Source organism: Clytia hemisphaerica, unplaced genomic scaffold (genome assembly GCF_902728285.1).
Source record: "Clytia hemisphaerica strain Z4C2 unplaced genomic scaffold, Clytia hemisphaerica genome assembly, whole genome shotgun sequence".
NCBI classification, from domain to species: Eukaryota; Metazoa; Cnidaria; class Hydrozoa; order Leptothecata; family Clytiidae; genus Clytia; species Clytia hemisphaerica.
The window spans coordinates 334910-359062 of NW_027103680.1; the positions used below are offsets into that span (position 1 = coordinate 334910).

The 24153-nt window shown below is 36.5% G+C and overlaps 1 protein-coding gene across 1 annotated transcript; it reads left to right on the forward strand.

Moving 5' to 3' along the window:
* Positions 1-1277: 1277 nt before the first annotated feature.
* On the forward strand, positions 1278-23895 carry LOC136803701 (coatomer subunit beta'-like). Its single transcript, XM_067060420.1, has 22 exons — positions 1278-1423; positions 12162-12336; positions 12468-12562; positions 12856-12937; positions 13191-13243; positions 13375-13470; positions 13867-13920; positions 14235-14327; positions 14531-14773; positions 15034-15233; positions 15699-15895; positions 16628-16954; positions 17135-17192; positions 17651-17905; positions 18770-18833; positions 19177-19391; positions 19739-19955; positions 20554-20610; positions 21400-21468; positions 21631-21873; positions 22609-22647; positions 23303-23895. Exons 1-22 carry the CDS (start codon positions 1421-1423, stop codon positions 23354-23356), a joined length of 2889 nt encoding a protein of 962 aa, XP_066916521.1. The 5' UTR covers positions 1278-1420; the 3' UTR covers positions 23357-23895.
* Positions 23896-24153: the final 258 nt, after the last annotated feature.

Sequence of the window (24153 nt, forward strand, 5' to 3'; positions counted from 1 at the left end):
TTTTTGTTCGCTCTTTTTGTACGCTCTTTTAGTTCGCTCTTTTAGTTTGCTCTTTTTGTTCGCTCTTTTAGTTCGCATTCTTTCAGTTCGCTCTTTTGGTACGCTCTTTACATGCGCTTTTTGTTCGGCAAATTATCAGTTAGGGATTTTATTCATTCTGCAAATTATCAGCTCCACAAAGTAAAGTTCTGCAGTTCATTTTTTGGCGCGAAAACTGCTGTACTGATGGTTGGTTCTTTTCGCGCAACCTCGTTCCAGGTATCATATCTACATTTTCCCCGGGGGGGGGGAGGGGCACTCAAGGTAAATGACCTACCGGACGTGCGGCGCTTAAGGGTAGGTTTTTCGAGGTTCTGACAAGTCTTCCATTCGCCTGTAAATAGTGCGTACAGAAATATTCAGCATGTTAGCTATTTCTTCAATTAAACATCCATCTTCCAGAAAGTTTTCAAGTACTTGTTTAGGAATTAAAAATTTTGGTGCACCATTTGTCAAAACTTTACCTGGACTTTCACCACCAAATGAACAACATTTAATTCTCAATCTCATGATAGTAGAATTATCTGTAAGCCCTAGTGACTTGAAATCTTCCTTTGATAACATCGAAATTATATCAGATGTGATGTTTTCATCTTTGAAATTCTGAACGTAATTATGTAAGCCTAATACTTGCAGAATGGTATGTAACTTTTGGTCAGCCATCTTTAAAAAAAAGACTTCAGAATTTTTTTTCTGAAACTAGCCGTTTCCATGCCGTAATAAGCTACTTTACAGAACACTAAATTTACGGAACTGATAATTTGCAGAATGGATAAAATCCCGAACTGATGATTTGCCGAACAGAGAGCGCATGCAAAGAGCGAACGAGAAGAGCGAATTGAAAGAGCGCAAAAAAAGAGCGCATCAAAAGAGCGAATGAGCGAATGAAAAGAGCAAACCGAATGCGTTTAGCAAACAAAAAGAGCGAATAAAAGAGCGCACGAGCGAATTGAAAGAGCGAATAAAAGAGCAAACTGAACGCGTTCAGCGCATCAAAAGAGCGAATGAAAAGAGCGAATAAAAGAGCGCATCAAAAGAGCGAATGAAAAGAGCGAATGAGCGAATGAAAAGAGCGAATGAGCGAATGAAAAGAGCGAACCGAAAGAGTTCAGCGAACTCGATACCTTCCGATTTACGGGTGGCCTGTTTTGCGGAATAGAATCGTAAACTGATGTTAAATCTTGCACGAAATTCATCAAAAAACACGAAATTTTTGCCTCGATTGCCTAAGATAATTTGAACTCCTCTTGTAATAACTTACTGAACAATCGAGCTCATCCACGTCCATCCAAAACAACGCCATCTTTTTTGATCTTCGGTCAAATTTTTGTTGGAAAATCAAAACAAAACACCAAAACTTCAAGAGGAAATAATTTGAAACATGGTAAGTTCTTAACTTGGTCATCCTTTTTATCAAGACTTTGCAAAATTTCGCTATATTTTAATGCCATTTATGTATTATGCATTATGCAATATGCATCATAATTCATGTTTATGCATTTTTAATTGGGCCATCCCCAGAAAATTTTTGTTACCCCCCGTCGGACGACATGCATTCTTTTTATTTTTTTTATTTTTTATAGCCTCGGAAATAATTTTTCTTTTCCAGTGGTGGTCGGAAATTCTGATGAAAATCCATGTACTTTTGCAAAATGCATCGCATCGGAAATTCCACTCTTTTTTGCCTTTTTTAATTCAATTGCGTTGGAAATTCATACATTTTCTTCTCTCACCTTGGAAATTTCGAATTTTGGTGAAAACTTTTGACCTCGGAAATCCTGTGTCGTCCGCCCCCCTGTTACAGACAAATTCTGGAATGGCCCAATTCGTTTGGACCAAATTTCGCTTCTTATAGGCAGCTAATGACATCAAAAAAATTGAAATAAGTGAAAATTGAGGGACAAATATTGACTACTTATTTTGAAATCCTTATAGTTTAGAGAGTCAGAAAAATTTACTCGGCGTTAATTTATAAATTGATGACGTCACAAGCAAAAGTGAAAAATTAATGTTGCAAAATTTCAAAGTTTTATATACCAATCGAAGCGTTTTCTGATGTAGATTTTAAATCACATCAGTCTCAATAAGTAAAAATTTGAATATGAAAAGTTATGGCACTGCCAGTGTAGACCTAACTCTTCATACAAAATACGGGAAACGCATATTTGGACTTTGTACCCTATGCTGCTGCACTCAAGCACTTGGGCCAAAATCCCGCAAAGGCGGGACAAAAATCAGTTTTTTGAAGTTTGCAAAAAAAACGCCACATAGAAGATCTTTCAAATTCAGTATGTGAATAGAGCAGTAAAAAATACAACTTTTCTATTTTTCATTTTTTTTGCAAAAGTTATAGGAATGAAAATAAAGGGATAATGATAATTGAATACTATCATAGCTGTCAACTTCGCCTCACAAAAATGCGGGAGAGCTCCAAGTCGAAAAAATTTTCCCCGATAATCCGATTTTTCAAAATCGGGAAATCGGGGAAATTTACTCGTAAAATCCGATTTTATTGGAAATTTTTTTCGGGAAATTGGGGAATTTTTCGTTCCGATCTTTCAAAATCCAGAAATTTCGCCATTTGGTTTTTCCAAAATCGGAAAATTTTTGGAAATGCGAGAGATGCGGGAGAAAATCCCAAAAATGCGGGAGATTTGGCAGAATTTTTTTCACGCGGGAGAAATCGTTGACATGCGGGAGTCTCCCGCTCAATGCGGGAGAGTTGACAGCTATGTACTATCCATAGATGATCCGCGGCAATATCATAAAGCTAGAATCGCTTTGCGTACTCTTCGCTTGAGAAAATGATTGACAGATTGAAGTTTTTCATCCCCGCGGTGCGCGCCGCGCGGGAGCTCGGGCGCTCGAGAGTTCTCGGCTCAATCCTCGGACCGCGCTAAAATGGTAGACTGAGCTGTGATAGATCATTTCGATGGAAGTTGTTGGAATGTTTACAAGGCTCTTGACAGAATATTGTTTGTTTTATTGTCAATGATGACAGTGCCGTTATAAATTTTGTTAGATCTGACAAATTGATGTTTGTAAGTGCACTTTATAGTTTTGATTCCCATTGAAGAATCATATTCTGGTTTTCATGTTATTAGATGCTGTTTTAGAGCTTTAGAGCTACACTGGCTGCTGTTATGGTGTCCATTCCAGGCCAAGCCATATTTTATCATTCTACAGAAATCCCCGCTTGAAAAATCTAAATATTGATACGTGGTCTAGTTTACTAAACTTTGCCGAATTAAAACGCGCGAAAATATCATATGGCGTATGACCACGGCTTCCGTTCACTCCGATCACGATTCTGATCACGTGATATAAGGCCGCACTAAAGGCCTTTCTAGATTACCGCGCAAAAAAAAAACAGGGGTCAACATGAACTTTAAAGTCTGCTGCGGGAAAGGGAAATGGTTTTGAAGAACCAAGTATAGGCAAAAAGGTTTTAATATTATTCAAATATCACAAAAACAAGCAGTTAGGGAAACCATCCAGGATCCTGCCATTCTATAAACCAGCAAAAACTAAATGACACTTGTAAACTTAAGTTTCTTACCATTTCCCATCGAAAACAACCAAAAACATTGCTACTTCCCAAAGCCGGACACCAAAACAAATCATCTTCCAAGATTATGGCGCCCTTTTGGATCTATTGTTAAGACCATCTAAAATGGTGGAAAAAGTTCCGGAAAGACAGAGGCGCCTGCTGCTTCAATGGGTGGTAACGTCAAAACGCCCAATATGATCTTCCAATAGAAGGCGAGTTAGTTGCCGCGCGAGTTACGTCACACACTCCACCTCAGCGCACAAAGAACGGTGTTTCAGTGAATATCAATAATTATAAGAATATCTTATGTGCTTAACTTCAGTAAACCTCGAGTGCTTCAATGAAGATGAAGAAGGTAAGAAGATAAAAAATGCGCTGGATAATTTTCATTATAATAGTTTGGTCAATCATTGCTGAAAGTTTGAAAAAGTTTTTCCGACGCGAAAAAAAAATTTCAGCCAATTAAAAGCACAGTGTGCTTATACTTACTTTGTTTGCTACATTGTCTAGGCTAAAAAAAGTGAGAAAAGACACGAACGCCTTATTTTAATGAGTGTTGTTTTGATTTTGATTGTGGCCGCGTACAGGAACTCGCCAAATGTTCCTAACTGACAAGTGACATTTACATGGTTGATCTTTATAAACTTTGATCTGACGGTTTGTTGTAAAAAAAATTGACCCCCGTGTTGGTTTTATAGCCTATCTTTTTGGATTTGTGAGAAGACAAATGTTATTGTAAAGAAAAGTCATTTGGAAGTGTAATCATACCCTTTCCAGGGAAGTGGACCAACCAACTGGTTGTTGTAGGTCTGGTGGAAAATGGATTTATTTGTGACTTCCCAAGCGATTTAAAGTACCTGAAAATCAGACCGGTCTTAGTCCGGTATTACGAGCGGTCTAGTAGCGGTCAAATTTTTGTTTTAGATCGGCCTCCAGACCTTCTAGAAATGTGATCTCTAACGGTCGTGGCCGCTTCTAGACGCTCGTGGCCGAGCGTTATTACAGGTCTAGGCCGCTCACTAGACCGGTCCTGACCGCTCGTTGGACCGGTCCGAGCCGTTCGTTAGACCGGTCTAGGCCGCTAGTTAGTGATTTTTAGTAACAATTACATCAAGAAATTGTTGTAAAAGGATGTCAACCGAGCGATCGGGGCCGGTCCCCTAAACTCGTAGCGGCCTTTTGGTAAATTTTTACTGGTCATTTACCGGCCCTTAAAAGACCGTCTAAAGACCGGTCCCATTTTCAGGTACTTTAAATCGCTTGAGGAGTCACATTTCTGAATATAAACATTACTGCAGCTATAATATTTTCTTTATTTTGACAAACAAAAGGTTCAAGGTTTGTTTACTTTTTATTTTACTGCATTTCTCTGTCTTATTCTGCTGTAGTAGGCAATTGAAAACTCCTGATTTTTTGTTTTTGTCAGTGCTCGCTCGGCAGCCATTTTGAATTTCTTTTTTTCGCCGTCTGTACTCGGCAATTTCGTGACCTCTACAGAATCGACGATTTTGCCTGAGGGGAACAGCAGTGATGGAGGTCTATCAGTTAGTCACACTAGGAAATCTAGCTTTCAGAAAAAAACAACATCAGTCATCTACAGGATGTATTTGCACAACAAGGATGAGAGCTACCTGAATCAAGTTCGCAAGACAATTAATTAAAACTTGAAAGTTTGAAACAAAATAAAACGTGCAGCAGCCAAAATCAACCAACCAAAATTTGTCATTCAATTCCCGAGACAACGCTTCGATTTTTATGGCCTGGTTTATACGCTAAAGTAAAAATAATTCCGCATATGTAAATGGGTCATTATTTGAGGTCCGGCAAAATTTCCGGGAAACAGCCTATCCGGTGGTGCGCGGATCTAGGTGGGTTCCGACTCCCCTGTAGATCTTTTTCTTGGGAAGTTGATCTTCAAATTAGTTTTCAAGGTTGGCTTGGCTCAAATTTTTTCATCTATGGCTCAAATTTTCGGCAATTTCTCAAAGTTTTTGAAAATGTTAATTTCATTAAAAAGCGCCTGGTTATTTTTTCATGAATCCCTTCAGAAGTTTTGCGCCACATTTTTTTGTTTAAGAGTCAAGTAAACGATATAGTGCTTTCGCAGCATTAATCTTTGATACGCATTTTGGCGGGACGCTAGTGTGACTAACTGTCTATGGCTCTTCTATGACTTCATTTTTGAAAAAATGCCTTAGGCGTTCATCGCAAAAATGCTCTGTTCGCGTCGCAACGGGTGTTAAAAATGCATGCGAGCGGACGGGCGGTCAAAAACATTCCCGGGCTTTTTTTAATCACGCCAGTAACTCAGGGGCGGGTGGCAACGCAAGCAAAACAATTTTTCGATGGTCGTCAGAGCAATTGAGAAAAAAGCTATACTTTAAAAGAACAAATTGCTTTTCCCAGATTTTTTTCCGCATCTCTGCACCTCTGCACCGGAAAATCAGCGGAAAATTTGATGCGGGCTTGTGACGCGAATAGAACAATTTTTCGATGACCGCCTTATTTTATAAGGAATTACGATCTCAATTTTCTCGAGTTAGGTTGAGAAATTAAATATACCCGTTGAAATGTCTTGTATATAGTTTTTGACGAGCTTTCGAATGGTATAAATTGTTTTTCGTTTTGATGACGTTGAAATTTGACATTTTCAAGGGGTCAAAGGCCCATGATTAAGACCAAAATCACATGTCAAATTTTAAGTCATAACTTTTGAAATCTAGATTTTTACTTATTGAGACTGATGTGATTTGGAATCTACATAAAAAAACGCGTCGAATGGTATAATAATATCATTACTATGTGTTGAAATCAAATTTTGACTTTTGGTGGTGACGTCATCAGTTGACAAATTACTACCAGACGTATCCGTTAAACAAATTTTCGGACGCCAAGTAAAATTTTTAGGATCAATAGATATATGGGAAAAGAAAAGCCAACTCGGCGTTTGTCCAAAAGTCATCCAGATTTTAGATGTCATCAGCTGCCTGTCTATTAATGCTCAGAGTAGGATGAGCGATTTTTTTCCTCAATAATTTTTCCTATCCATCATTCAGTGATTCAGGGGGTATTGGGTCATTACCAGTTAGGGTTAGGGTTGGAGCTCGAGAGTCATAACATAGCTCTAGGAGCACTGGTACTACCTAGTAGTGTCTACCGGTAGGGTTGGAAGCTTCAACTATATATAGAGATTTGTCAGTTTTGTCTAATTTATTACAAATTGCGGAATCTGCTATGCGCGGATGGCTCATCCGTAAACCAATAAATAAAAAAGTATTTGCCTTATCCCTATTTGAATGGGTGCTGCTACTGCTAAGCATGCAATTGCTTGCTTAATCAACAGTCTAAACTTAGACTCCTATATCAGGATTAGAAACTAGGCTAGTCTTACCTCTTAATTATCTTTTCCTCTACATCAATACAATGCTGACAAGTTGACACAACACCATGTGTACATTGACAAGTAATCCCTGAGAGAAGTTTATATTGAAATCTGCAACAAAAACGAAAGTGGTCTCTTCTACTGATTGCTTCCCAGCGCTCCTTTGCAGCTGTTTATCAAATTTCCACCAATGAGGTTGCCGCATTTCAAACGACCCTTCTTTTGGCTTTGCACGACAGGCGGCTGTAAAATCCCACCCTATATTTGGTTCAATTCGTGATCCGTGGCTTAGGTTTTTTCTCATCTTCAATTTACTGAAGAAAGCGGGAATTTAATGTGAGATTTAGAAATTGTCAACAAAGTGCTGTAAAAATCGTTGAATAAAAGAAGAATTACTTAAAAATCTTAAATATTTTCATTTTGAAGAATAGGTGAAAAATAGAAAAGTTTCATTTTTCATTGCTTTAATCAAAATGGGGGATTTGGAAAATTTTCTATGTTAAGTTTTTTGCACAAACCCCTGTAACTATGGGCGAGCACCCTGTTGCTAAGATGTTAGCTTGAAATCGAAAATGAAACCACTCAAATAAAAGTAAAATCATTAAGTTTATACTGACTGTCTATCATTTAAAAAAACTTTATTTGCTTCTGATTGCTTTGTTGAAATCGGAAAGCCTTATCTTTCTCAAAACCTATATTGTAGAAAATGATTGTGTTAAAAACTTTTGCCGTGGTTGGCAGATGATATCATCCACCAGGATGCAAGTGAAATTTTTCAATCTGCTGACCTAGATGGGGGTTCGGTTATTATCAGTTAGGGTTAAGGTTGGAGCTTTAGAGTCACAATGTCGAAGGCCTTCTTAGGGGCATTCGTTCCCTGAAACCCTGAGGGTCACCAGGTAGGGTTAGGAGCTTTCTTAATTAAAAAGGTCTGTAAATTATTTTGTAAATGACAGCTTTCTGTCGTGTCTCATTGGCGCAAGCATTTAGGCATTGGGTTTGTAAACCAAGGTTGCTTGCATTTGGTTGTTCAGGCCAGGGTCGGAGACCTATTTCACTGGTACAGGCAAATTTAAGAAAACTTAAAAAATAATTAGGAACACTTGAGAGAGTCAGAAAATCAGGATAGAAGAAAGGAAAGTAGAAAATAGGGGGGAATAAGAGAGGATGCATCCTGGTGGATGATAGCGTTTGCCAACCTGTTTAAGACCATCATGTCCAGTTTGCAGAGTGTGGCACGTTTGCTAGAGATCTTGAGTGCACAACTCGAAAAAAGTAGAGTGAATGTGCAAAATTCGAGGTTTTCAGGTGCAAGTGCAGATGGTTTTTTAACCCCAAGTGCAGAGCTCTGCTATTTTCTCCTCAAGTCCAGCTAATTTTAGCAATTTTTTGCCTTTTTGGGCCAAATTCCAAGGTATAGGTGCACCTTTTCAGGACCAAAATTTATCAGGTGCGCTTTTCCAGTGTGGAACTTGGTTTTTTCCTTTTTATTTTCCTCGAGTGCAGCCTTGCCATACTCTGCAAACTGGGACCATGTATTCACCATATTTTGAAAAATCTGAATCCTCTAATCTGCTCAAGCAATCTCAACCGGGGCAGGATCAAAAGCATGCAATTGCACATTGTGCGTAAATTTTAACTATGTAATTGAGTGCTTAAGCCTTGGGAGTCAAGCGTGCAATTAAGAGGATTTCTCAGACTGACATCCAGAAGTAATTAATCCAACCAAAATTACTTAACTAATTGAACTTTGTCGTAGTTAATTGAATGATAAAAGTATGACTAAATTCTTAATTGGCTTAGATTGTGAGTATTCAATTTCAACCTTTCCACCCCATTGTTTTTTATATTTTTACGCTGTCCCCTCGCAACATTTTTTTACAAAATGGACATGTTCGGTTATTTTGTCATAACTCAAGAACTAGAAATCTTTTGATAAAAAATTATCTATCCCTGAAAAGCTAATTAAATTCTCCAGCTTATAGGTTGGGTACCAATCCAAATAAAATACTCTAACTAAAATGGTAGCTCCACATTTACCAAGTTTTTTGCTCATTTTTCGGTAATGTCACATCTCATCTGCAAAAAAAAGTGGGGGAAGTTTGATTATTAAATCTTTCTTTATCTTTATCTTTATTTTATCATTATATATCAATGAAAAGCTTAGACTCGCTACTTCCTTTTTCTTTTTTTTAACGAATAACAAGTAAGCCAATAAAAGATATGGCGTAGGATGCTAATCAAAAATTAACCCCTGTTTTGTGACATTTTTACAGTCAGCCACAACTTTGCTCATAGAGTGAAACCATTTTGTGGCTTACATTTGTAAATGCATCTGTTGTTAAGCTGAATAGTTCAGCTTTCCGTTGCAAAAATAATGAAATTTTGTGGCTGACTCAAAATTGATCTATAGCTGTCTAAAGTGTGAGTAAATTCTGTGGCTGACATGCCGAGTGGCTTACCCTACCTGCAATCTTTGAGAAGCTATTTCTCAGCAATGGAATTAGATATGACATTAGTTCCTTCTGCAAGTTCTCAGAAAAGGTTTGGATTTCTCATATTCAATCCAAAAATGTGGCTTACATATTGTTAAATGAGAGAAAATGTGGCTTAAATCATAAAAGTGCTGTGATTTTTTTGCTTCAATATTTTCTTTCACTTTGATTAGGAAAACCATCAATTTATGGCTGAATATCAAGGAAAAAAGTAAAATATAGTTGTTAAAAGTACATTTTGGTGGCTTACGGACTCGATAAGAAGCTCTATTAAAATGGATATAAATGCATTATAGATCTTTGACAAAGATGTTTTATTAAGATTATCCAAGTACTTTAGGCGTAGAAACTTTCGCGAACAGAAACTTTCGCGATTTTCGCGAATTTTGGCCCTTTTCGCGAAAGTAAATGTCTTTAAAAATTCTAGGAAGGGCCATTCGCGAAAGTTTATGCTCGCGAAAAATTCTTGACAAAATAGAAAATCTGTAAAACTTCAAACTTTGAATAAAATGTAACTTTTATGCCACTTTTTACCCTGTTAAAAGACTAATAAGTCAAAGGACAAATGTTTCAAGCCAACCCAAGAAGTATTTGTGTCTCTAAGCCATTTTTTCATGTGAAAATTCTCAATTTTACGTCTTGATTCGCGAAATTTTATGCTCGCGAAAAATATTTTTCCGTTAAATTCGCGAAAGTAAATGTCGTGAATTTCGCGATTTTATGTCCTCGCGAAAGTATCTGCTCGCGAAAGTTTGTACGCCTAAAGTAATGGATAGCCGAATGTTTATTTATTTATTGACACATTACATTTTGTATTAAATCGTGGCTTACTGCCCTTCTGTGAGTAAAAAATGTGGCTTACAGCGGGGGAGATAATCAGAAATTATACAGGCTGGAAGTCCATTGACTATCAAGCCTTAAACTATTTCTTTGATTATTTATCAAATATAAAGAGAATAGCCTTATATTTTGTAATTATAAATGCACATTATTGTGGCTTACAGATCCAAAAACATGACTGTAAAGCATTTATCAAACAATGTGATTCAAATCGATTTCAGTGATGGTTTATGAAGCTAGAACAGTACCTAGTGTAACTTAATTTTGTCTGTCAGCCACAAAAATTGCTCATCTAATCATGAAAAGACTACTATTGATGGTTTCCTTTCAAATTTGATATAAAATACCAACCCTTCATTCTTAATGTATCAATTATCTGTATTGTCATGTTAACGGTATTATCTTGCATTTACCTCCAAGTAAGCCACATTTTGTGCTCAAATTACGACTTCACAACATTTTGAAAGTATTCTGGTGATTTTAAATTGGATTTTAGATCATTTTGAGTAGCTACAAATGTTTTAGAAGTGTATGGAGCAGGTTAAACGCTTAATTTCTGACAAAAATATCCCTTTAATGTAAGCCACAAAATAGAACGTTTAACAGTGGAATACCATGTACATTTAATGCTTTTCGTAAAATTCAATCTTTCTACCGTCAAGAGCTGAAGGTTTCTTTTTTGTATCATCTCTAGTTTTGATGTGGCTTACATTCTAAAAAAATCGACATTTTTTGATTTGCAGCCACAATTTTGGCTCAATTAACAAATTTTTTTTTTTCAATCATATCCTCGTCTTGAGTTCTATAAGCCTCTGAGATTTGAAGGCTAGATTCAAAATACCTGGGGAGTTATTTCAAAAAGTTGTTTTTGGCCATTTTTTCCAATGTCACACTATTTTTGATTAGCATCGTAAGAAAGACGTGTCTATCAAATTGCGTAAATGTATGGCATTGATTCGGAACGTATCAAAGACGTACATATGTACAGCTTTCGGGGTCAAAAGATTAATGCAGTTAGTCACACTAGGAAATCAACATCATCTACAGGATGTATTTGCAACAACAAGGATGAGAGTTACCTGAATCAAGTTCAAGATCCCAAGATAATTAATTAAAACTTGAACACTTGAAATGAGACAAAATGAATGATTGCTAAATATGCATCAGCCAGAATCAACCAACCAAATTATGTCACTCAATTCCCGAGACAGCACTTTGATTTGTTACTCGTTAGGCCTTGTTTATACGCCAAAGTAAAAATAATTCCGCAACATGTAAATGGGTTGGTGTTTGAGGTCTGCTCTGACAACATTTCTGGTAAATAGCGTATCCGGTGGTGTGCGAGTCTAGGTGGTTCTGAAAAGAGCAATACCAATAGTCTGCAATAATTGCTGTTTTTCTTAAATACTTCACTAATGGACAAAAGTTTTAAACACAATTGTTTTCTACAACAGTGTTGCAACTTTTCCGTCTGTAGACGGATATCCGTCCAGTTGTGATACAAATATATCATTTCTGTCTTGCCAGTAAGAGGGTTTTTGGTTCAAATGACCATCTAATCCTAAGTAAGGTTTCCGTCAATATTCACAAAACCTAGTTGCAATACTGCTACAATAATAAACAACTCTAGATTATATATTTATTATATATTTTTATTCGGAATATTTTACTACTAATAGTTTGTTCCTACATTTCCTGAGTATGTGAAAGGATCAGAAAGCAACATCAGAACAATAATTTACTGTACAGAACAGATAATTGGCAGACGTGGATGTTTTAAACAAATCGATTATGCTGATTTCTTAAAAGCATCTTTCTTCCTATGATGATATTCTAATATAATGCTATATTTTAGCCTTTGAGACTTGATGTCAAGAGGACATTATCAGCACGGTCTGATCGTGCAAAAGCGGTTGATCTTCACCCAACAGAGCCATGGATGTTGGTTTGTTTATACAACGGCAACTGCCATGTTTGGGATCACCAACGGCAAACTCTTATCAAATCCTTCGAAGTGACAGACCTCCCAGGTAAATGATTCAGTTTATAGAAAATTCATCATCTACCGAAATTTCTGAAATTCTTTTTCAACCTTTCAAGCACTAGACAAAAAATATGCAACCAAAAGAATAAGATTAATTTTTTAAACATTTTTTTTCAGTGAGGACTGGTTGTTTCGTTGCCAGAAAGAATTGGGTAGTGACTGGTTCTGATGACATGATGATCAGAATTTTCAACTATAATACACTTGAAAAAGTAAGTTTCAAGTTTGTTTTCAATGGATAGATGTTTTCAAAAATAATTTTTATAAACCAAATTATTTAAAAGACAAGTTTGCAGAATGCTTTTTTTTCAAAATGTCTTCTTAAAAAACACAATACATTATTAACTGAAACTACTTATTAATAGAAGACTATTTTTCCTACAAAACATTCTCGGTTGGTTACCTCTTTTTTTTGTAAAAAAAATTGAGTTTGATTTTGGCAAAAAAAATTTCAACAATATTGATCTCATTCTTTTCGTTGTAACTTTTTCTATGTTGATCTCAGGTCCATGGATTTGAGGCCCATTCAGATTACTTACGTTGTTTACAAGTTCATCCAACACAGCCGTACTTAGTATCAAGCAGTGGTAAGCCTCTTTTTCACCCAATATTTTTCATTTTCGTAGGGGTTCTAAATTTTTGTGAGGACTAATTTTTACGAAAATGTGACCTTCCATGGGAAAAGGATCACTTTCGTTTTCAAAAATACCAGTTAGGTATTCAAATGAAAACATATTATTTTCTTGAACTTGAATGAATGTCTTCTTGAAAGTATCTGTATCTTATCTAATTAAGTGTCATACTTGACAAACTAAACTGTACTTTGACTTTCTTCTTTAGATGATATGTCAATCAAGCTTTGGGATTGGGATAAGAAGTGGCAATGTGTACAGGTTTGAAACTATGACTTGTTTTTGATTCGCCAGTAAAATAAAGATGAACTAGAATTGATGATTGCTTTTTTTTTGGTACTCAATTCATCATAATTTCTTCATAATGTGGAATTTTAACATTTTTGTTTTAGACATTTGAAGGTCATACTCATTACGTCATGCAGATTTGCATCAACCCCAAGGATAATAACCAATTTGCAAGTGCTTCTCTTGATCGAACAATTAAGGTGAGTCTGCTCTACATGAATATGAATGGACAATGAAAAAGTATTTCTAAGATAACGGAGATCCTCCAAGAATTTACTTATCTAAAATTGAGTTTTTGAGATTTTCTCTATAAGTCTATGCACCCCTATGTTTTTGACTTAAAGCTTGGCTAAATGTTTAAAATTTATGACAAACCATTTTGAATCAAGTGTAGAAAATCTGTTTTATACACAAGTGTAGAAAATCTGTTTTATACAGTTGAAAATAGTTTAAAATACTGTCAGTAACTGATAACTGAAGAAGAAATACGAGGGTAGTTTCAAACTTGAGTGTAAATATCTTCATCTCTCTAGTTTAGAATTGTAAAATCAAATTTTATATAATAAAAATATGTCTTAATTTTACTCTAATCTTAGGTTTGGCAACTGGGTTCACAGCACCCTAATTTCACTTTAGAAGGTCACGATAAGGTTTGTATTTCTGCCTGCCTTTCATTACTTTTATTTATATTACTGTTAATAAGAACTCATTCCTCTAGTTTAAATTCTACAACATATTTAGACATGTCCAAGACACTGCATATGCAAAAGACATAAATAAATATATAATTCATGTAATTTTTCGCTTTGTCTGCCTTCTCCCATTTTCAAGTTTGCACTACATGATTGAAGTAGTTACTTGTGGGATAAAGATGATAAAGTATTTAGAAATAACAATAAATTAACCAACATTGAATTCTACCAATTTTCTTCACACTCATAAAGCTTATTGTTTATGTGTTCAGGGTGTCAATTGCGTTGATTATTTCCATGGAGGAGAGAAACCATACTTAGTTTCCGGAGCCGACGATCGATTGGTCAAAATATGGGATTACCAGGTTCGGAGCCTAACTTTTTTTCCAACTTAGAAGAACGACTAAACAGTCTAAGGGCGAAAATCATCCTTATAATTATAATGTGCTACTAGATTGTTAAAATAATCCTGTAGAGCTGTCTCCAGCATGCGTTTTTCTTTTGTCCTAAAATATCCACACAGCCACTCAAACATGAATTAATGGCATCCCCCTACCTTCGCTTTTAGAACAAGACATGTGTCAAAACTTTGGACGGGCATGCACAAAATGTATCATCCGTTCTTTTCCATCCGGAACTCCCAATCATTCTGTCCGGTTCTGAAGATGGAACAGTGCGCATTTGGCACGCAAACACACATCGATTGGAGAGCACATTGAACTATGGTATGGAGCGTGTTTGGTGTATGTCAGCTCTCAAAGGGAGCAATAATATTGGTATCGGTTATGATGAGGGTAGCATTATGGTCAAGGTGAGTACATATTTTTACAATTTGATGTTCTAGAGCTGCCAAAATTGGAGGACGCTCACACTCATTTACAAACTCAAATCTTGGATTTTTTTTTACTTTTCGTTTTAGAGACGGCTTTATTAGGGCCATTTGTATTGTGTTTTATTTCATCACTAGCAATATCGTGATGAGTTGTACCCATAGTACGAGATTTTACTTTCCTAAAATGAGAAATTCGCTCGCAGTTTTTTAGCCAGACATTCATTATTATCGTTTATTAGTTTGGACGTGAAGAGCCTGCCATGTCAATGGATAGCAGTGGTAAAATTATCTTTGCCAAACACAGTGAGATCTTGCAAGCTAATTTAAAGAATCTGGGAGACACAGAGTATAAGGATGGTGAAAGGTTGCCAGTAGCTGTCAAAGAAATGGGTTCGTGTGAAATCTACCCACAAACGTTATCACACAACCCTAACGGACGGTAAGTCATAATGCTTCAGAGCCGAAGCTTTCAAAAAAATTGGGCAGCTGTGATTTAGCAATAAATTTGACTATTTTTATTTGTTATTCTGAGGTAACCCTGAATTTATTTCATCATTTTAGAACAATTTGACTGTTCCATTAAAAATCCATACAGGGGGCTAGATGAAACCCTTGGAAAATTTATTTTCATACCTAAAAAGTCTGTAAACGTGACGGTGAACAAACTAAAATCGGTCTTTTACCCCGTAGAAATTTTAGAATAACTTTTAGAATAATCCCCTGGAAAATTGAAAGAACACTCCTTAAGACCCCCTGGAAATGTTCGTCCACCTCCCTGTATCGATATAAAATGGAATGGCCCAATATAAGATCGGAAAATTAAGTTGCTAGGTGTGTCCTTGAAATCATTTTACCTATAGCACTGACATAACCCCGAGACTGAACAGTGAAATTATTTTTTCAGTTTCGTCGTTGTGTGCGGTGATGGGGAGTACATCATTTACACTGCAATGGCTTTACGTAACAAGAGTTTTGGATCTGCACAAGAGTTCGTATGGGCTGCTGATTCTTCGGAGTACGCTGTCCGTGACGGAAGCAAAGTCAAAATTTTCAAGAATTTCAAAGAAAAGAAATCTTTCAAGCCTGATTACGGAGCGGAAGGTATGGAGATTGCTTGATGTTTATACACCTTTTCGACCGTAGTCGCTCGGTCATTTTTTTGTCTGCTTTATCCCACTAAAACCGTCCCAGTCCTTTTTTCGCACCAATAGATAGACAAAAGAAAAATGCGTCAAAAAAGGATTGGGACGGTTTTAGTGGGATAAAGCGGACAAAAAAATGACCGCGCGACTACGGTCGAAAAGGTGTATTCGGGAGAAATTTATTTTCTTAATAAGGCTCGGGGGTACTTAGGCAAGTGGAGAGGGAACGGGTATGTGCTGCCCTTAAGGGTCTCTTTTTTGGACCTTCAAAGTCCCGCTAAGGGTCACGAAAGAAGTGAAACTACCAATATTTACTACGAAAAAGGCCAAATTTCGGGAAAAAAGTCCCCCTAAGGTTCCCAAAATTTACAAAATTTCGATTTTTTTTCTTCGATGTTAGACCCTAAAATTTTCAAAAATCGGGTGGCACCACCCCGTCATCTGGCAAACCTAGTACCTGCCCGGGTAATAAGGTCATCTTAGAAAGCTGTCATACGTGTATCAAAATACTGTTGCAACTTCACATGGCCGTTTTCGCACAGAAATCACTTGCTTGCTCAGGCTTGCTTCTTTTTTTTAAATGCACTTTTCGGAGTTAACGGAAAACCCCATATGCACTGTTTTAATCTGTGCCGTTTAAATTTATGTCTTGATTGTTGCAATTTAGCTAATGAATTATATTTTAATTTAGGTATTTTTGGTGGCGCACTTCTCGGTGTCAAATCAAACAGCGGTCTCTGCTTCTTCGATTGGGAAACGCAAGAACTAATTCGACGTATCGATATTCAACCCAAGAACGTCTTCTGGTCGGAGAACGGTGAAATGTGTTGTATCACAACTGACGAGTCGTACTTCATACTGAAGTACGTCCCCGATAACGTCACGGCTGCATTAGAAAACAAAGAAGAAATGATCACTGAGGACGGTATCGAGGATGCTTTCGACGTTTTGGGTGAGATCGAAGAGATTATCAAAACTGGTGTCTGGGTTGGTGATTGCTTCATTTATACTAATTCTGGTGAGTCTATCTGTTTATATGTTGTAGACATGTTTTACACATCGGTTACTTTTTTTAACGCTTGTCAAATCGATAATTTTGACACTTTGAAAAATTCTAGGCCTTTGAAGATCAAATTTGGGGGGTTTACTATTTCACCATGTTATTTTTGTTGATATTTTTTTTGTTCTTTATTTGCAGTGAACCGATTGAATTATTACGTTGGTGGTGAAATCGTCACCGTTTCACACCTTGATAAGTAAGTAGAGCTCCTTTAACAATGACGTATTGCCTGCTAGTATGTTTGTTTGTTTGCTTGTTTTACATTACATACATAATATACCTTTATTGGGGTTTAAGAATAACGAATAACGAATAAAATTGAATAACGTCATTTTATAACCCGCCAATAAAATCAGATCGCAAAATTTGATGAAGACAGATGCAAAACATACTTTATCACATTCGCTTTGCTTTGTCAAACGATTTCAGGGCTTCCGTCTTTTCGAAGAAACTTTTCATGATCAGCAAAACGAATTGTTCTTTTCGTTTCTGATTTTTTTTACTAAATCTGCAACCCATGTTTCTCAGGAGCTTGCACCTGCTTAGTTTACGAATCCCATTGTTCGAAGCCTCTCTCTTTATTAGCGGACGCATAATCAGCCAAAATTTTCTTTTCTGATTTTCACAAATTTCACTGATTTTCTAATCTTTCAGGAGCATGTACCTGCTTGGTTACATTCCCAAAGATAATCACTTGTACTTGACAGACAAGGATCTCAATGTTGTCAGCTATCACTTACTCTTATCCGTACTCGAATACCAAACAGCTGTTATGCGTAAAGACTTTGACACCGCTAAAGCTGTTCTACCAACTATTCCCAAAGAGCAGCGTAACCGTGTGGCCCACTTCTTAGAGAAACAAGGCTTCAAGCAACAGGCCCTCCACGTGTCATGTGACCCAGAACATAAGTGAGTTGGTGTTCTAATTTGTCAGCTACTTTTATCTGACTCTTAAACTTTATGGCGTCGTAGAGACTGCAAATTAATGGTCAGGCTTTGCACATTATGGTATTCTTTTGATTTCTCTCTAATAAGTAAGTAAGTTTGCGACTGCAGTCGGAGGCAACCCGAAGGCTCCTGTTTCGATAGTTATCTACCCGAAGGTAGAGGAGGGTGCCACACTCTCTTTGGATTGCTCCATTTACCCTTGATCCTTCTCTCAATTACTGAGCATCAAGCACCATTTCGGGAATCTTTTGTATTACCCGGCTTGGGATCGAACCCACAATCTTGCGCACCGTAGTCGGACGCTGCACTACGATTTCTCTCAACAATTTCAATATTTTGGGCGTGCGGACGTGAGGAATGGTTCTCCGCAGAAAAGAAGCAATGATGCTGAGGTTTACAGAATAGAGCTCTTTCAACGCTTACTATTCGTCGGCACATTTTTACTTGAATATTTCTGTCATTTTTCTCAATCATTCTCCATTGCAAACTTACAATTGATACCTAAAGGGAACTAATTTTCGCGGAAACTAATTCTCGCGGTCGAAATTCAGAAATTCGCATTTCGCAGTAATAGGCCTTAACGGAGTTTTTGATTTTTCTAAAAAAGCGATGCATTGTGGGATCGTTTCGAGTGTAATACAATAGAAACCTCTTAGGAATTCCTTGAGGGAATTCTATTGTAATACACTCGAAACAATCCCACAATGCATCACTTTTTGAGAAAAATCAAAAACCCCGATAAGGTCCATTGATTTTCGAGGTTTTCACTATTTTGAATTTTTCGCGGTACACTTGTTATATATCTTGCTGTTTTTTTTTTTTCAGATTCGAATTAGCGGTACAAATTGGTGATTTAAGAGTTGCTTACGATATTGCCGTAGAGGCCGAGGTATATTCTTTAACTACAATACAAACAGCAACCGATTCCCTTATAATATTGACATTTGAAATTGAAACGTGTTTTCATCAAAAGTCTACTATAATTTCCCAATCAAGGGTAATTTCTTAAAATGATCCAAGTCTATTCGGTCGGTTCCTGCTCAGTTTTAGGGCTAGGTTGCTAAGGCCTAGTTGCTTAATTTTTTGGCCATTCTCAACGGTTCACCTTTAGCAACTTGGCTGCCTATACAAAAAATGTGAACCTTCAACTTCAATAAAAAAACAATACGAACTAGATCAATAGAAAATGATTTTAATCGAATAAGATTTCTTCTTTTCATCTTATTCTTTAGTCGGAACAAAAATGGAAACACTTGGCTGAGCTGGCTATCCAGAAATGTGAATTTGCGTTAGCTCAAGAATGTTTATACCGGGCACAAGATTACGCTGGTCTTCTGTTATTAGCCAGTTGTTCAGGAGATGCACAGACCATGGAAAAGCTAGCCATCGATGCTGCAAAGAATGGGAAATACAATGTCGCTTTCCTTGCTTTCTTCTCCTTGGGAAGGTAAGGTCACGCTGTTTTTTTGTCATATAGATTAACCGTTGTCCATTCGTTTGTTAGTTTGCTACCAGGTTTTCTCGAGGCTCAGTTTTTTCTGATTCTTGGCACAAAGATGCAAAAAGGTAATGCCCAAAATGCTGAGACGGAGCCGGGTTTTCGAGAAAAAAAAGTGCATTGTTCGAAATATCATTTCAGTGTAACTGAAAAGAGTGAAAAGTCAAATTTAAAATTATGAAAATTATGCATTCGTTTTTTGATACTTAGATACTAAAATCGCTGATGCAAAAAGTGATAAAAGGGGCACGATTGCTAGACTAGTTTAATTTGAACCTTTGCATCTTCTTTCATAGACTTGAAGAATGTCTCGAATTACTCTGCAAATCGAACCGTCTCCCAGAAGCAGCTTTCTTAGCTAGAACTTACTTACCAAGCCAGGTACCACGTATCGTCAAACTATGGAAAGAAGACTTGGCCAAGACCAACAAAAAAGCGGCCGACTCTCTAGCCGATCCCACACAATATGGAAACCTTTTTCCGGACATCCAAGAGGCTATTAGAGCTGAAACGGTATGATCACATTAATTTGTTGATTAATTTTTAAGTTGCGTTAGAGATTACTGGTGATTTGAATACACAGGTTGCAAAATTAAATTCTGAAGACAAATCCCGCTTTTACTCGAAAAATTTTATTAAATGTGTTTGTTACATGACATTTATTTCTGATTGGTTCGAATTTTCTGACACTAATAAAGTGATCAGCTGTAAGTTTTAAAGCAAGTGACATGGGAATAAAATCACGTGAACTTGTTGGAGTAATCGCATGTTTTGACTGCATTGATATAAGTTTGCAACCCGTGTATTAGGAAAACTCTTGATCACACTATTCAGTTCTGCCCATACCTTATCGGCCCTTATTACGCAAAAGCTCAATTTTTTTCTCCATTTTTAGCCCAGCGCAGGTCAAATTAATTCTGATCTCTCACTTCGGCCCTTATCACTCAAAAGACGAAAAAATAACGCAAATAAGGGCCGGCGTAAAAAGGGCCAATAAGTTAGTTAATAGCGATAGAAATAGTGAACTTTTCAAACGGCCATCAAATCTACTATTGAAATATGTGTTATTATACTTTTTGAGATTTCAACTTTTGTTGATCTTTTCTTCTAGTATCTTCGACCAGAACGAATGGCTTTGAGGCCGGCTGCTGATTACAGTGCTCTATCGGTAAGCTGGATATTATAGTATCTTTATTGTTTTTACATCTCGGTGATCCCATCCATCTTATTTTCCCTTTTTGATAACTTTTATAATTTTCCGATCAGTTCCGATCTGAAATGGTTGAGCATTGGATACCTTAAAGGTTTTGTTTTTAAATAAGAGTGATATCGTTTGTTTACGCATCTATTTTAATTCACAAGCTTTTTCACATTTGATTGACACAGATGTGGAGCAAGATTGATTAGAAAGAGGAAAAGAAAAACAGCTTTTTGCTTGTATCAGCATAATATAACAATAGGAAGACACTGTCCTGATATGAGATATGTGTATGATATGAACCGGGAACACTTATGTAAAAATAAAACATTTTATCCCATTAATTTCTCCGCGCATTTTATTTTCATGCATAAAATGTGCATAAAAGTAAGACAAAACAGTAAAACAATTAAAGATGCGCGAATCAGTTTTGAATTTTTTCCCTAGCGCTTTATTTCAATAACGATTCCTCTAATTAGATTAAGTATTATTTCGGCGAAATCAGGTGAAATGCGGACTAAAAGTGAGTAAAATTGTCTTTTTTGTCATATCTCCCTCTTTATCTATTTTTTTTCATCAAAAACACTCTAAAAATACTCCAGATATTTTAAGATGCGCCTAAACAGAAGGCTATGCCGATGCCCTTATTTTTACGAGATGCGCGAGAATAAAAGTCCCTATTTGAAACCTCTTGTTTGATTTTACGAGCCAATCAAGTGCCAGTACTGTGCGTTTACTGATTCATCTCTTCCTTCGCAGAGCAATTTGGAACGAAACGTTTTGGAAGAGTTAGCAGGCAAATCAGATGAAGAAGTCACAGCTTTAATGGTATGGTGTTTGTTTTTTTAGATGCTTCCACATCAAAAATAAATTGGGACGAGCCTTCACAACTAACTGGTCTTTTTTTCAAAAAGCATAAGTTTGAGTTGAAAATAAATACTCACCACAAATTGTTGTATTGGTACTTGAATACAGGCTTTTCACTTACAGGCTCAGACAGAACAAATGAATTTAAAAGACACTGCTCCACAACCTCGAGCCTCACCACCATCATCACCCCCTCCATCAACACCTCAACAATCGATTCCAACGCCTTCGAATGAATCGCCTCCTTCCGCTGCGCCCGCACCCGAGTCCCAATCAGAACCTGTAAAACCACCTTCGCCAACGCCACAAGCAGAACCAGCGCTGCCAACGGATATCGAACCGCCTCAAGAGCGGAAAGATAGTATAGTAAGAATTGTTTTTTGTTCTTTTTTTTGCATGGTCAATTCTATCCGAAAATTTCTGATGTAAAACCATAGTCATTTAAAAAAACCCGGCCTGGAATGCTTTTTGTTTCTTTCTATTGTTAGAAATTGTTAACAGTTAGAGCTATTATGTACTTAAATGGATTTAATTGTTTTGCATAGTTTTTGATCATGTGACTAGAAAATATAGACCAATCAAAAAGTCAGTCAAAAATGGTAACGTGATCAAAAGGTATGCAAATCGCAACTTGCCTTTTATTTACAACAAAAGAAAATTTGACTTTAAAAGTTAAAACAATATATTACCAGACCAGGGTTTTTTATAATAACTATGATAAAACGAAAGTCTTGGCTTTTTTAAAGGTGCTATGCCTTCGTAAATGTTCATCTTTAAAAATTATTTATCATTTATCGACATCTCGATAGTGTCTCGTGTCAAAGATCTGTGTAAGGTTTACGTGTGAAATACAGTGTGTCACGATAAAAGTGGACAAATTTTTTAATAGAGTAAATATCCTCAAAACTCATAATTTAAGCTGGACATTGAATAATTGAAATAAGATTACATTTCTCTGTTCAATCAATAGATATTCCATACCCAAAAGTATACAAGTCATAAAATTTGGCATAAATTATTAATATTTTACTTAATAAAAAAGTTTTTCCGCTTTTTTGGGACACACTGTAGAATAACCTAAATCAATGAATCTGTTTTTAGGACCTAGAAATTGGCAGCGATTTTGATGACGATTTTGGGGTAAGTGAGACTCATTTAAGCCGGTATTATATATATTAGCTTGTTAATAGAGGCTAGGTAAAGGCCTCTTTCTTTCATCTAAAGAATGTTGGCTCAACCACCAGATTGGGTGATCCAAACGATAAGTAAATGGGAGCTGGGTTGTTGATATGGTGCACTATCTTAGCATTCGCTTCCTTTTGGGGTATAGCTCAAATAGAGAAAAGGGATGGACTCCCTAATTCCTGAGTTCGTCGAAATCTTCCATATGAAGATTGTTATTACCAGTTGACTTCTAAAATGGCATTGGTAACAGTTTCAGTCCTGGAATTTCGGTACGGCATGCTGCTAATGTCGATAATACACTCTTCTCGAAATCCATAAAATGATAACGAACCTCGTTCTGAAAGACTTGCTACTACGATATTTCAACGCCATCAGACATAATTGATGTTTGCAAGCGTTTGCGGTTTTGTATCAAATTTGAGAACGGTCTTTTGGAGGGAAACATATTACATGTGTAAATGTCGTTTGAAGTAATTCTTTCATTTGAAAACGAGGCCTGCAATGTTGTTGATTTATCTCAAGAAGTATGTATTTGGATTTTAAAATGTTTTGTCAGTCCTTTCCTTTTCGGCAAAAAAGTTTCTAACTTATTTTCATTTCACATCTTCAGGATCAAGACGTTGACGATCTAGACCTTGATGATTTGGATGATGACCTTTCGTAGTGTCTTCAATGTCGGTCGGTGATTGATTTCACCGTCATTCAATCTCTGCTTTTTCTTAGATCTCTATTTCTATAATTAAATTTATTATTTTCGTCAAAGGTAGAAATTTTTCAATTTCTTTTTTCTTTTAGAATTCATGAGGGTTTTCTTTACCTAGCCGGCTCCTTTTTTGTTGAGCATCCAAAATCTGTTTCCACTAAAGGGTTTAGGAATTTATCTGTCTTTGAAGTATCGTATTTGTAATTAATTTTTTTTCTCTATTTTTTCTGATAACGGAGCTAGGTATTACGTGTATTTTAATTATATTCGATTTGAAAGAAAAAATCTTCTAATGCTTTTCAAATAAACTTTAAAGCTTTTCTGGGGAAAGATTTTACCGAAGTTTGAACTGAAATGTAAACATAGCATGTTTGATACTTGAATTTTATTTTGAAATTACATAACAAATTTTGTTCATTTTTATCTTTATTAAATGTAGCAGTATTTTTTTGTTGATCAACAAAATATCAAAAGAAATATCCAACTTGACTCAAAACTCACCTTTTTGGATAAAAATTTATACGACTGTTTGGAAATACTTAGACTTAGGCTTTAGTCTAAGACAAATCACTATCCAAGAAATAAGCCCAAAGCGGAAGAAAATTTGCAGACGGGTTTTTTCCCGAAAAGAGTTTACAGCCGGTAGAGTTTGCCAGTCTTAGACACGGATCGACTAACCATAGTCCCACTGGTTAGTCCAAGCAAAACAGTTTTTATGCCAAAGGGTTATCGACCGTTTCTTCGAAACTCTACTGCAA